This window comes from Dendrobium catenatum, unplaced genomic scaffold, assembly GCF_001605985.2.
Source record: "Dendrobium catenatum unplaced genomic scaffold, ASM160598v2 fragScaff_scaffold_699, whole genome shotgun sequence".
NCBI classification, from domain to species: Eukaryota; Viridiplantae; Streptophyta; class Magnoliopsida; order Asparagales; family Orchidaceae; genus Dendrobium; species Dendrobium catenatum.
Genome location: NW_021319161.1, coordinates 134,813 through 150,510, shown reverse-complemented (window position 1 = coordinate 150,510; position 15,698 = coordinate 134,813). Strand labels below are relative to the sequence as shown.

Below are 15,698 nucleotides of genomic sequence, written 5' to 3'. Positions count from 1 at the left end.
GTAATAATGATAACTCCCCTTGATAAAGAAGAGTATGCTTATCCCTTGGTAAATAATAGTATATTGTAAGTGTGTGACATAAAACTCCAATTTAAATTGAGTTTCAACTAAAATACTTCGGTGTAAATTAACTTGAATGTCCTACCCATAAGGTTCAAGATGTTTTTGTTTAGGCTCGTGAGAGAGATATATGAGGAATGAGTTTACTTTGTAGTACACAACTTGCTTTGATTTATTAGTTTAGAGCTTTGGCTACCAACCAAGAATTCTTTGGTTCGAAGCTTATATATCAAATGTGTGTGTGAATTTGATTTTAATTTACTCAGAAGTACAAATAATAATAATTTTATAGAACGGGCTTGATGCTCACAAAAGAAGAGTGCAAAAGAAGAAAGAGAAATTTGAGTTCACATGGAGGAGTGCCATGTCGATTAAAGGAGAGGAAATGGAGTGGTGGAATTGATGCATTAGAAAGTTTTATAAATTAGAATTTTAGATATTAAATAAATGAATAGATGTTTAAAATGTAATATATATAAATTTATATATTTGAAGCGATTTGTTTTAAATCCCACCTTTTTTTTTTGTTCTCCTCGTGATGCTTCACTTCGCCCTGAGTATACTGAAACGCCGAGCCGCAACAGGGGCCGCGTTGGCGCTCGCGCTCGAAGGCGATCGCTTGACTCCCTCCAACTTTCGGCGGCGAGATGCTAGCGTCGGACTTCTCGGTGGAGGTTCGGTCCTTCGTCAATGCTCATTCCATTCGCCATCCTCGTCAAGCCCTAGCCTTTCTATATGGAGGAGGAAAAAGGAGATGGGGAAAGAAGGTCTTTTTGTTATCCACCAGCTCAAGCGACTGGGATCCGGCCCTCGACTGGACCACTTTATGAGGACGCACGTTTCTCGGCTTCTCAGGACTGATCTCCTTGCGGTGCTTTCAGAGCTCCAGCGCCAGGACAACATTTCCCTATCCATGAAGGTAATTTCCAAATTCCATTGACCAGGACAACTTTTCTCGTCATTAGTTGCATTGATTCTTAATGAATTGCTGAGATTGTTTGAAATCTAAAGCACAAGGGAAACCTTTTTGGTTGGTGGAAGCAGATACGAGTTCGACAAGAAAATGAAGCCTTATAAGCTTTATTTGGGACCATCACTCGTAGTAACATAAATTAGTATCCTTATACCAATGAGAAGATTACAATGTTTAGTTTTTTGTGATCTTCGTTAGTTACAGCCTTGACTAAATCTTGCCAAATAGTTTTTTGAGTCACACTATCTCCTTCCTAAATCTTGTTTTCATCTCATTTTAGCTTAAATCCTGGATTTAGTAAATCTTGGGGAAGCAGGATTTATGACATTTGAACTCTCATTGAGCCTGTTAATCTCCTTCATTTAAATCATGAATCTTCAAAATATATATCAAATACTTTATCAGGATTTAATCAGATTTGACATCTATCATGTCAAATCATATTCAGGATTTAACACATCCAAGATTTATGATATCTGGATTTACAAGATTTATTAAATCCTACTTTAAGCTAAACAGTTCCTTAAGGGTTGGACATTCTTATGGCAAGGTATTTGGTGATGGCAGATAGTTACTTCATAAAGCGTTGTAGATAATCACATTTGTAAGACTTGATCAGGATTATAGTATGGGTTTGATGATGTCAAGGAATGATGCCTTTTCCTGTAAGAAATAATATTAGGCTTTGCAAAGTATTAATTTCTTCGTGGTGATTTTCTTTGGTAGATCCTTTAATTTTTCTTAACCTTTAACCAACCCTTTTCCAATATACAGCGAATGAAAGGTTATTTAAGTTGGACATTCTTTTCCCTTGAGAGTATTATCATAAAAAAGAGAACTCTTTCTTTTTTTTTTTCTCAACTCCTTTAAGAATTTCTTTTGCCAAACATTTCCTTGTCATTCTTAGACATTGCAAAATATTTTACTTCTGTGATCAGGAACATCAATATCTTCTATAACTATGCTACTACAAAATTGATAACATAACCACACAACGGATAAATGGGATGCATATTGAGATCACATCGTGAAAGCCTTAGAGTTTCATATCGCACCTTTTAAAATATGATGAGATACTTACAGTTCTTTTTAAGTGAAGCATAATAGATTTAACCTCCTCTTAATTAATAATGATTATATTCAAGTCCTTAAGGATATGTATGCAGAAATTGTTACTTGTGTTCAAACACATGGAGGTTGGACCAACTATTCTCCTATTTTAGATGGATTACATCAAGGATCATATCTTTTTGCTTTGTTCATAGATGTTCTTACTAGACATTTGTAGGAGGATGTACACTAGTGTATGCTTTTTGCTGATGATATTCTTCTAGTTGATAGGAATAGATAGGGAGTTGAAGGTAAACTTGAATTATTGAGGTCAACCTTAAAGTCTAAAGGTTTTTATTTGAGTAGATATAAAACAGAATACATAGTATAATTTTAGTAGTAATAGATCTAATGGAGACATTATGACTTTGAGCGATCAAGTCATTAATAAGAGTATATGTTTTAAATATCTTGGGTCTATTGTCAAGAGTAATGGTGAAATAGATGGAGATATTATTATTAGAATTCAAGTTGGATGGTTCAAGAGGAGGAATGCATCGGGTCTATTGTGTGATAGAAAAAAGTACTCCTCAAACTTAAGGGAAAATTCTATAAGATTATGGTGAGAGTTGCAATGCTTTATGGTGCAAAATGTTGGCCATTAAAAGAGAAACATACAATTAAGTTAAGTGTTGTAGAGATCTGGATGCTAAGGTGGATGAGTGGCTTTACTCTTAGAAATAGAATGCGAAACAAGCATATACGTGGAAAAGTTGGAGTAGCTCCAGTGGCAGATAAGATTAGAGAGAATCACCTTAGATGGTTTGGTCACATAAAACATTGGCCTTCTGATGACCCAATTAGAAGAGTTGATGTATTAGATTTGGTCTATGTTAAGAGTGGTCGAGGTAGACCTAAAAATATTTGATTAGAAAATATTAGAAATGACCTTTTTATTATTTGATATAAATGAGAATTTGACTCTTAACAAGACACAATGGAGAGAAATGATTCATGTACCGACCCCATATAGTGGGATAAAGTGTTAATGTTATTGTTGTTGTTACTTTCACTACAGGAAAATCACCACTTATCGGTGGCACTTTCCAGCAGTTTATATGGCTTTTTCGGTGGTTTTAAAAGTTACTGGCGGTTTTCCAGCAATTCACGATCCGCCGGTATAAACTGCGTAGGAAAGGAATTGTGGCTATCATTTTCTAGCGGCTGAGTGTTCTGACGGCCTTCCGGCGGCTATAACATCCAGTAAATTCTGGCGGTCAAAACACTGACGATCGTTGTTTAATTAACGGTGGCATACCGACCGTATTAAACTGCCAGATTAATCGACGACTAAGCCGTTGGTTGACCGCCGACCGACGGCTAGATTAAAACACCGACGACATTTGTAACCCATCCGATATCAAAGTTACTGGCGACTAAATTGCTGGTTAACCGCTAGAAACTGTAGCATTTTCAAAAAAAGATTGACAACCCTCCCTTTATTTAAACCAATTTTCACAATAACTGCAAAGAATTCAAAACATATATAAAATAGAAATTTTAAGAGCAACACACCACTATACTCAATTCACATAAATGGAATCCAAAATCAACATAACATTGCATATGAAATAACAAAACACATTCAATAAATTATATTTAAACAATCAATAATAAGCAGAAACAATTCTTTAAACAAAGAAAAATGTATATATTCTACAATCAAACATAATATATGAAATCCACAGTCATATGTTTAAAATACACCAAAAAGTTTATTAAACAAATAACAACACTAATCATCCTCCGTGTCCTCACTGCCCTATGATTTAGGTTATGATGCACCGACACTTCTCCTCAAAGAGGCGTGCAGTGTCTGACACCGTGTCCGACACGACACTTGTCCGACACTCCTCCGACATGTGTCGGACACACCGAAAACGTGTCCGATTAAAAAAATATTAAAAATAAATTGGACACGCATGTCCGACACGCGTATCTTAAATATTTTATAATTTTTTTAAAATATAATTTATTTTTAAAATATAATTTATTATATTTTACGAGATTTAAACTAAAGTTCTTATTTCATATTCACAACACCTAATCAACGTTTGCATTTAATACCAATTCATCGAATATTTTCATTTTCATTTCTCTTTGGCAGTGAAGGTATTTTCATCTCCTCTCTTTTTGCACAATTACAAATCTTTCTCTTGTTGAACTAGAGTTGAAAGTAGCGATATTCAATGATGATGATATTGAAGGCCAAAAACAAACCTCTAAAGCTAATCCTAATAGTTAAAGCTTGAATGCTTGATGTTGTAGTAAGTGATTATTTGCTTATATTTTTGTGGTTGTACTAGATATTTTGTATTAAATATTTTATATTATAAGCTAGACAAGTTATCATGTCATTCATTTAATATTGTTTGTCATTTTTAATATGATATTACATTAATATATATACACTATATAAAAAAATGTATTACCGTGTCCGCGCCGTACCCGTGTCCTATATTTTCAAAAAAAAAATCGTCCCGTGTCCGTGTCGTGTCGTGTCCGTGTCGCCGTGTCCGTGTCCGTGTATCATAGGATTTAGGTGTCGGCTCTTGCTCCGCCTGCATCTCATTTTGAATTTTTCTCATATCATCTATCTCTCTTGTCAGGGCATAAACCCTCTAGCTAACAGTTTCACTAACATCATAAAATGCTGACGTAGATGAACTGCCCTTATAAGTATATTCCTGCAAACCTAAGTCATAAACCCTCCCCCTCTGCCTTCCTCCAACAACATCTGACCACGTCTGATACTCAGAATTCTAGGTCGATCCTGAAGATGATCCCTCACCAGTAGACTGATGACTTTCCCAAACTTCTATAAAATTATCTTACGAAAATAAATTCATAAAATAAATTTATATTTATTTTATTATATTACTAAAAAAATTATATCACATGAGCTTTTTTCGTCTTCTCATCAACCCACTCATGATCATCTTGATGTTGGTGAATTCTCGTATGTAATTCCAGTAGTGTAGGCTCCCAACCAAGAAATTCTTTCTGCAAATATAAGATATAGTTAAAATAATATACATATATTCATTAAACTAATTAAAAGCTTTTACCAGTCGTCATCTATGTTCAGTATGAGGCACTGATCCACCAATATGAAGAGAGCTTCCTAAATCCCCATAATTAGATGCTCTATTTTGATTATTTTGCTATCTCAATTTGGTGAACTCAGGGCTCGCCAAAGCTCTACTCAAATCTACCCATACTCCCTCGACAATCCATACTAGACACTCCCCGGACTTTCTAATGTCCATGAACATGTCCCTAAGATGAGTCGATCCTCTCATCTTAAAATTTATTCTGATCCTCGTGCCATGCTTAGGCAACCATCTAAAATCTTTCTATAAAACATAGGCATAATAAGTAATATTAATACAAATGAAAGAAAAAAATTTAAGTAATGTTAAATAAATATACCTGAAATTCTCTAAACCATATATCCCTAACTTCTTTTAGGATATTCTTCCATGATAAGTAAGAAGCATCATATTTGTTCTGTATAGTGTCCTGAATTTTGTGGGTAAATGGCCTTGAGCGATTGAAGTTGCATGTTAAAATTTTTATTAAGAACATATAATAGATCAAATTACGATAACTTTACAAAATAAATTGAACTTATGTATCACCCCCAGGCTCAATGTATACACGCTTATTTTCTACAGCTGCAGGATCCCCAACACCAATCTCTACATGTGTAGATGGTCCACCGTGTTCTGACTGCACAGGATGTGGGTAATAATAGGGGTGGGGGTAAGAAGGGTAAGGGATGGTGGATGCAGTTTGTGATGTTGGTGGGGATAATATGAATAGAATGGAGCTGCATGTGTCTGATATGTAGAGGAAAATCGAGGACTCGTCGACATAGAAGGGAAGTACCCATGAAAGGGTGGTGGTACTCTAACCACAGGTGGATTTGACTATCCTTGATCCTGCTCAGTGGGGGTCTGTTGCTAAATCCTAGGTGGTGGTGATGGTATCACTGGTGGAACTGATCTCTTCCCCTCACCTTCATCACCATCTCTAGGTCTGCTTAGTTAATCGCTCAAATGTTTCTTAAGAGAAAACTCTAAAGTGAAAGATCTATGAGGAGGATCGTCACTTGAAGCCATCTGCAGTAAAAGAAGCAATTAGTAAATCATTGTAACATATAAAAAAAATTAAATTGTAACAATTATGAAATATTTGCATAAGTAGAAAAAAAATAGAATATAGAATAATTAGTTGTAACAAACATGAAGAATCACAAAATATATATTGATTAACATACAAACATGATTTAATAAGAGATAATTAACCAAGATTTGTTTACTAACTTGACTTAAAAAAATTACAATTCAAGTAGTACATTTATTAAGACCTGTTTACAATAAATTTAGACCTTTAAATTACAAGAATTATTCAAAATTATAAATATTTTCATTGCTCTCTAAGGTATCTTCACTTTCTTTCTCGTTCTCAGTTGATGAGCTTGTCGAACTATTCACATCCTCTAACTGCATTTCAATATTATGCGTTGTAGTTGACATCTCATCAATTTCAATAGACCTACAATTTGATATCTCATCTTTTTGATGTGCAGTTGCTATGACGTGTTGTTAATTAATTATTCCCTGTATTTTTATTTTAATGACAGCTAGCCAATCTTGTTTATCTCTACGATCACTGAGATATTTGTTGAAATAAACTTGAACAGTTTGACTTGCTAACACAAATGGATCAAACTTTTCGTATCTTCTATTATGTTTTATTTCTACTAAATCATATGCAGGATAAACTATTATACATCTATTATGTACTTGATCATACCATTGGTAGTTGAACAAACATACAAAGTTCTCATATTCTCCTAGGTACTCCAGCTCAAGAACCTCATTCAGAATACCGTAATAATCACACTCATCTTCTTCATGAGTATTCTCACTAACATAAACTCTATAATTTTTAGTTTTTCTTTCTTCACTCCACGACTTGGAATAAAATCTGAACCCATTAACTATATATTGGTCAGGTATTTACTTTTTGCATTGAGCCCAATGCTAGTGCTTGCAGACCTTTATCAAAACCTTTGATACTAGAGTTATGTACCTAAGAAAATTTTTAAATGTTAGGAATTATATTATTAAATAAGACATAAATCAAGAAAAAATTTGAAATTTAAGGGCTCACGTAAGATCTAAACAAAGCTGAGAAATTCATTTACAACAAGTTGTTTAACATTTGTAGTATCTGTTGAGAGCAAATTGCTTACGAAATACCTGGTGACAAATCATTCAAATAAGATTTTAGTATTTACAAAAGTGAGTGGTTTCTTGAGACAAATATGCTTCACATATCGATCATCTAGTCATATTTTATTCTTAACAAATTTTTTCAACTTGATAAAAACAAGAAAAAAAGAAAAAAATAATAATTTTTTCAACTTGTTCAAATATCTGTTAAATGATTACAATTATCAGTTACCATTAAAAATATTTAATATAACATATTAAAAACACGTTTCACTTCTCGAAAGGGTATATCAAATAATATTGTATAGGTCCACTAACTCTAGCTTCATAAGGTAGATGGACTGTAAGATGTTCTATAAAATCAAAGAATTCCGGAGGAAATTTTTTTTCTAACTTACATAAGATGATTGATATTTTCTCCTCGCTCCTTTGTAAAACATCTTCGCTTAATTTAGATGAACATAGGTTTGTGAAGAAAATGCTAAGCTCTGTCAATAGATTCAATATGTAATTTGGTAACCGACATATTGTGATCAGAAGGAGAACTTCCATAATTATGTGATAATTATGTCTTTTTAGTCCAAATAATCTTACAAATTTAAGGTCTATACATCGGCTTAAGTTTGATCCATAGCCATCAGACATTTTTAAACCTTTAAACCACTGGCATATTCATCCTTTTTGCTCTAACGTGAAAGTGTAAGGTGTTTTGGGCTTCATTATTTTACTGTCGTTTGTTGTTACTAACTCTTGATTTTTTCGTCGGCAGAACTCTTTAATATCAAGTACAGCTTTGACGTTATCCTTGCTTTTACATTTAACATCCATAATTATATTAAAAATATTATCTAGAAAATTCTTCTTAATGTGCATAACATCAAGATTATGCCTTATTAAATTTGTTTTTCAATATTGTAATGTCCAAAAAATATTTTTTTAATCTAATTATGTTGAACACCATATCCTGGAAATTTATATTCTGATAATGTTGGAAAATTAATAATTGATGAAAAGTCAGAAAGTCTGTGTAGTACATCATTACCACTTAAGCTGGGTGGAGGATGTGATCTCTCAACTCTGTTTTTAACGAATGCTTCTTTTTTTCTCCTAAACGGATGATCAACAAGTAAGAACATACGATGATAATCAAACAAATATTTTTTCTTCCATGTTTTAGTGTGAAAGATTTAGTATTATGCATGCAGTAATGACAAGCTAATTTTTCTACTGTGCTCCAACCAGACAATATACCATAAGATGAAAAATCATCAATGGTCCAAAGTAATGCAGCTTTAAGAAAAAAAATTTGTTTGGTTGAGATGTCATATGTGAGGATACCTTCTTCTCATAAGAACTTGAGATCATTAATTAGTGATTACAAAAAATATCAATTTTTGCTTTTGGATTATATGATCATCGTATTATAAGTGTTAAAAACATGTACGGGGTAGTTATACATATCTCTTGTGGAAGGTTATATGGTGTTAGTATAACTAGCCAATAATAGTAGCAAATGAAGCATGACTCAACAGCAAATGAAGCATGCATTCGATTATAATGTTTTCATACTTCAACATCTGATGGATGAGAAAGAACACCACTGTTTGCTAATTTTTTCTTATGTCATCTCATATGACATGCTGAACTCGTTGATGTGTAGAGCTATTGAAGTCTTGAATGATCGCTAAATAAAATAAATGGGAATATGAAACATCTTTTTTTTTACAACGTTGTTTTTTCGAGTTTGGTTTAAACCTAGGTGCATTGCAGGTGCGACAATAAACTTCTGTTGCATCATCCTTGTATTATAACATACATCTATTTATACAACAATCATTTTTTTTAGCAGTGAGACCCAATTTAGATACTAATTTTTTTGTTCGATACAAATCTGTGGGGATGAAATTGTCCGCTGAATTTGTTTCCTTGAGAAGACCAATGAAGTCATTGAAATAATCACGATGAATATTATATTCAATTTTCATACTTAGCATCATCACAGCAATCTATAATGCTGAATGAGTTTTGCAACCATTTCAAATTAGTTTTTGAGCTGCATGTAGTAACTCAAATAATATTTTGATTTTTTTGTTTGGTGGCTCTTCTACACTAGCCTTTAAATTAGTACTTGCTACATAAAAAACAAGTTATTCAAATGATCTACTCATTTGATCTTCATCAACTGTTTCAAAACCTGTGGTTAGACCGGCATGAGTATCTCTGTATGGCTCATACTCACCATGTGAGGTTCAAATCAGTAGTCTAGAACAAATCCCCCATGATTTAAATCAACCTTTACATTATCGGGCTTGAAGAATGCTTTATTTTTGTGTTTCGAACATGAATATCTAAACATTTCATCGAACTTAAAACGAAGGTAGTTGAGCTGCAACTTGAATAAAAGTCTCAACCCCTTGCATAAATTCATCTGTTAATCCTCTTCAATCCTGTAATAATCTATTATACATCCAATGTCTCTCTTTTTGGATAATCATTTAGATGTTAAAGCAAACGTTCCCTACATAATTGTGAAATCAATTATTAGAAAATATGCAGTCTTAATTCTCATTTAAATCTAAGAAAGAAATATTTTTTTTAATATTTTCTAAACAAGTCTTTTTAGGTCTACCTCTACCTTTCTTAAAATAGGTCAAATCTAATACTTCTACTTTCATAACCGGTCATCGAAAGGCCGTCGTTTTAAGCGACCAAACCATCTAAGGTGACTTTTTGTTCATAATATCCCCATATATTTCATCTTCACTCTGAACAAGATATCAAATATATGTAAAACGTATACTCTTATTAATGACTTTATCACCCAAATTCATAATCCCCTCTTGCGAGAACCTTTACAATCTAAGGTAAACATCCATAATTCAAGTTTACCTTGAACATCTTCTCTAGTCTTACCAACAAGAAGAATATCATCAGAAAAAGCATACACCAAGATAAATCCTCTTGTAAATGTCTATTAAGAACATCTATGATTAAAGTAAAAAAGATATGGGCTTAAGGTTGATCCTTGATGTAATCAAACTGAAATAGGGAAATACTTGGTCAAATTATCTAGTGTTTGAACACAAGTAATAGCTCTTGCATACATATCCTTAATGACTTGAATATAATAATTATTAATAATTTTTCTTTTCTAGAACTCTCCATAGCACTTCTCTTGGAACTTTATCATATGCTTTATCTAATCAATAAATATCATATGTAGGTCCTCATTATTCTCTTTATGATTAAAGTAAAAAGATATGTGCTTAAGGTTGATCCTTGATGTAATCAAATTGAAATAGAAAATACTTGTTCAAACCATCTAATGTTTGAACATAAGTAATAGCTCTTGCATACATATCCTCTTGCAAATGTCCAGTGAAAACATCCATGACTAAAGAAAAAAAAAGTAAAAGCACGGATATCACCTTCGGGCCGGGGCGTTCACAGGCTGGAGTGAGGGCGTGCGGGCAGAGTGAGGGTGTCGGCGGCCGGAGTCCTGTGGACAAAGTCGGAAGCAAGGGAGAGAGCAGCGTCTAGATGAAAAACAGAACGTGAAGAAATAAGGAGGAAGGGCCGAATGACCAATTTTAGGTCAATTTCCGGCGTTTTTCCAGCGGTTTGAACCACCGGGAAAATATCACTTAACACCGGCGGCTAAACCGCCCATAATATGCGACGCCCAAACAAAAAACCGGCGGCATATCCGGCGGTCATTTTACCGCAGGAATGTCCGGCGATTTATTATTAAAACCGGCGATTACACGGCCGGTTTAACTGCCGGTAATTGATAATTTTCCTGTAGTGTTTGCTTTTATAGATTCATTATAATCCTGCATATTGCTCAACTATAACCTATATTAGGTCTTATGCGCACCAAAACTTCTTGGAGAAATTTTGATCATATGCTTTATCTTGCTATAACTTTATGATGATTGTTTCTTTGAGAGATTAAAGTGATAATCTAAGAGTGCACTTACTGATTTTATTTTTGAAATATTAAATCTTCTTATATGTCTTTCTTAATAATAATAAGCCTTAGATAGTCTCAAAAATTAACCATATTTTAGTCATTAGCAATTCTGTCCCAAGATTTTTTTTTCTTCCTCTCAATTCCTTCATGTTAAACTCCTTAGATAATTATTACTTCAATTATTGGTCTAATTGATATTTTCCTACACAATCAACATTCATTTTATATATAAAAGGACATTGTACAGCTCTTACCAACTCTTTTAATATTTTAACCATGATTTGCATGGCCTTTGGTGAAACAATTTTGATGCATGGACCAATTGAATTTCTACAATCACTGACAAGGAACCAACTTTAACCTATATAAACATTTACTTAACTTGCAAATAAAGCTTTATTTTCCAAGCCTTCAAGTTATACCATGTAAATGCCCATTAATATAGTTATCAATCACGAAAAGCACATGATATTGCAAATGTCTTGTAAAGCCATCATGCATGCACAACATGATGCATACTATTTTAAAAATAGCATAACAAATGAATACATTATTTATAAGTCAATCATTTATGAGAGAATTTCCTAATACAACAAATCATTATCAATGTTATAATGTTTCTTTAACATACATGAAGGTTAATTGATGACTATTTTTATGGTGACTCTTTTTTAAGAAGTTTGGCCTAAATTTGATATTGATTGATTTTCTTCTAATTAATGAATGTAGTGATGTGGCTTACAATAAGATGTTAGTTCTGCAAATTGAACAATATAAACAATAATAATCAAACAAATTCAAAGCAATTGGATGATAAGATAATATTGCTAGCAATTAATCAAATTAGAGCAAACAGAATTAAACATTAAAAAAAAAGCATACAATAGTGGAAGAAACTTCATGGAGCTATAGAAGAGAATGCACAAGTGTCATTGAGGTATCATTGAGAAGGTTCACATAACCTTGAAATGTCGAGAATTGGATCCTTTCAGAAACATGAGTGGGGCATGACACATGGGTGGCTTATGAAATCCTAATATCTTCTAAAAGTAGAAAAAAAAATAAATAAACCAACTTTTAAAAATTTAAAATGAACTTGAATAACATATTAATAAAATAACAGACGCAATTTGTTTTATGCGTTAAAGTGCATACAGAGTGCACCATTTTGTTTTATACTTTTATTACACTTTTCTATGTAAATAACATGCTGTATGCTACTCTATGAACTATTGACATGAAAAGCTTCTTGACTTCTTACTATTATGCTTTATACTAGTCCTATAGTAGTTAATGTAACTGTAGTAGAAAAAGTCTCATTATTGCGATTATTTTATCCCTTATTTTGTCTTTTATTTTTCATTGATCTTGACTATTTGTTTCTTTTGCAATGCTTTTGTATCCTTTCGTAGTCAAGTTGATTTCCAAAGTGTTATTTATTATATTAAGAGCTAATTTTCTTTTTCATTAGCAGCTCCTATTTAATAGTTTTTAATCCTCTTTGTTTCTTCAAAACACTTAGGCAAAAAATAATGTAAAGAAGGAGAATATCTTGAAGTAGGGTTAAACATTCCTTGAGATTATATTGTAAGCATCCTTAACTTTAGCTATGTCTCAGCATTCTCAAAGGTCAGATGTCCCATTTTTTGCACATAACTTTAATCTCCTCTAGATCAACCTATATACAGCTGATGGCCTACATTTTGGCTTTGTTAAAATTATATTTTAATGATCATTTCATGTAGTATAAAATATGATTTTCATGATTATGATATTGACAATCCCAAAATTTATAGCCAAAATCATTGATTCTATATCCAATGAAATAGCATTTCATAGGGCTATTTGGTTTAAGCATTTCTCTAGGAGAACCTTACCAAGCGAGGACAAGCTAAATGTGATAAATGAAGAGATAAGCCTTAGGCAGAGTTATGTTGTTAGTTGGTTAAAGAGATAATTTGGATGAACCAGGAAGTTCCTCTAACTTACCGACATCCTCACTTGAAGTGATTAAAATTTGGCAACTTAAAAGACATGGATTTTGGTGGCAGGATTCTTATGATAATTTATTCCATTACCTTTATGTCAATGGCCCATTAATATTTGTAAAATATCTATTTTTTCTACTTGTTTTGGTTAGCTTTTAAGAAGTGATTAAAATTTAGCCGATTAGGCGCAGAAATTGTCTGCTTTCCATAACTAAACATAACATCAGTTAACATGTTGCCCAAAGAATCTTTTTTCATGTTAGATAAGTCAACTTCTCAAGTGATGCCATTTGTTTTTAACTAATCGAGTCTGTCTTCCATCCGTGCATGAGAGCCAATAATGGATTCTGTGTTGCGGCATAATGGTCTGAATAGGATAGCTATGTGCGGTGTGATATGGCAGCTAGCACCTGAGCGAACTTTTGTCATTCTGGTAGATTAACGCATAAAACATATTAAGAAATTTATATAAGTCCACACTATTGATGGCTATGTCATTTCGTCCCCATTGTAGGTTTCAACATGATGAAGTTTTCGATTCACAGCTCTAAATTCTCAAGGCACAATATAAAGATTCCCTCTTTTTTAATTAAAAAAAAAAAAGGTTAGTTGAAAAATACAGTGAAATCCCGACACACCTACAATGAAACAACTCCCACAGTGATTTGTCACAAAAGTTGCCCACGACTTTGTCTGCATACTTTATTTTTTCGTATAGCAAAAATTAAGCTCCACAATTTAATAGTTGTGCCAACAAATTTTGACGAGATGTTTTATTTCATGCTATTTATGTGGACCACTGTTATTGCAATGTACGTGGCCATGCGGATGATTGTTATCGAGTACTCTTCTAAGGACCTCACTTCATATTAAGTGCATCTTTTTAGAACAATTTTGAGTCTTCTATAACTGTTGTGATAAGCTGCTGAGTGTCAGATTTTTAATTATCTAAGGAATATAAGTTGAAAATTTTTTATAGTTGAGGGACCTAAATAGAGCATGGATCAAGACGCTAGGGTACTAGGACTGGAAGGATGTTAATGAAATTATGAATTAATTTTACATGCTTCAACTGTTGAGAAATATGCGAAACCTAATTCAATCATCAAAAACAAAAAATGACATGAAACAGGAAAGAAAATTCATGCATGAAAATGCATAATTGATGTTTATGTCATGTTACGGCCACTTCATATTTCAGTATGTGTTGATTGTGGAGAATTACAATCATATTTTCTCTAACACAAATACATGATAGTGCCCTTAGAAAGAAAAATATAGGCCATTCATAAATATAATAAAAAACACATTAAAAAAATAATCCACAAATATTAGAATAATCAAATTGACAAAAGAGTATATAACTATATGATATATTTTCATAACATATGATTTCATTGTGTTTTTTATTGCAAATCTATTTGTATGATCATCACAATCCTAACAATAATTTTCTCTTTGATATCCAAAAAGTCCATATGTTGTAAATTTATTTTATTTTATATTAGAACACTATGCACTGAATACTTTTTCTTACAGATATATGAAGTTGCTAGGAAAGAAATCTGGTATCACCCTGACATGTTCTTCTATAGAGACATGCTTATAATGCTTGCGAGGAACAAAAGAGAGGAAGAGACTCGACATGTTTGGGCTGATCTAAGGACTGAAGCTGTGCGATTTGATCAGCATACATATGGAGACATTGTGAGAGCCTTCACAGACGGGGGTTTACCTTCACTTGCTATGGAATTTTATGATGAAATGAGAAGCTCTCCTGACCCACCTCTATCTCTACCATTCAGGGTCATTTTGAAAGGTCTCATACCATTCCCTGATCTCAGAGAGAAAGTAAAAGCTGACTTTTTGGAGCTGTTTCCAAATATGATTATTTATGATCCACATGAAGATTTCGACTACGAAGAAGGTTAAGGAGATTTGCTAGTTTTTATCGTGGAATTTAGCTGGCGATATCTTTTTTCATATAAAATTTTTGTACTAAAATTTCGTTTTAAAAAAGAATAAATAAGTCAGTCTCAAACGAAGCCTTAGTTTTCAACTCGCTAATTCAAAATTATTGTCACCTTTGCTGTTTCTTTGAATGCAAATTGGCGGAAGAAAAATTTTCTATGAAAAAAATTTTAGGCTTTTTGGAGTCATACCATTAGTTAATGCTATCATACGTTATTGAAATTGATTCTACAAAATTTAAATGCCCTCATGAAAGCTTCCTTTCATCAATTTTCGTTCAAAGAAACTATCCAAATTAATATTACGACTATTTTAAGATTTAACGCTTTTGAAGATCATCCTGTTTGGTTAGAATATTCTAATATTTTTCTTAAATTACA

At 32.8% G+C, this 15,698-nt stretch overlaps 1 protein-coding gene across 1 annotated transcript; it reads left to right on the top strand.

The window, feature by feature from the left end:
• Window positions 1–576: 576 nt before the first annotated feature.
• Window positions 577–15,424, top strand: LOC110113534 (pentatricopeptide repeat-containing protein At1g62350). Its single transcript, XM_020846167.2, has 2 exons — window positions 577–979; window positions 14,887–15,424. The coding sequence occupies exons 1-2, from the start codon at window positions 599–601 to the stop codon at window positions 15,277–15,279; spliced, it is 774 nt and encodes a 257-aa protein (XP_020701826.1). The 5' UTR covers window positions 577–598; the 3' UTR covers window positions 15,280–15,424.
• The last annotated feature ends 274 nt before the right edge of the window (window positions 15,425–15,698 follow it).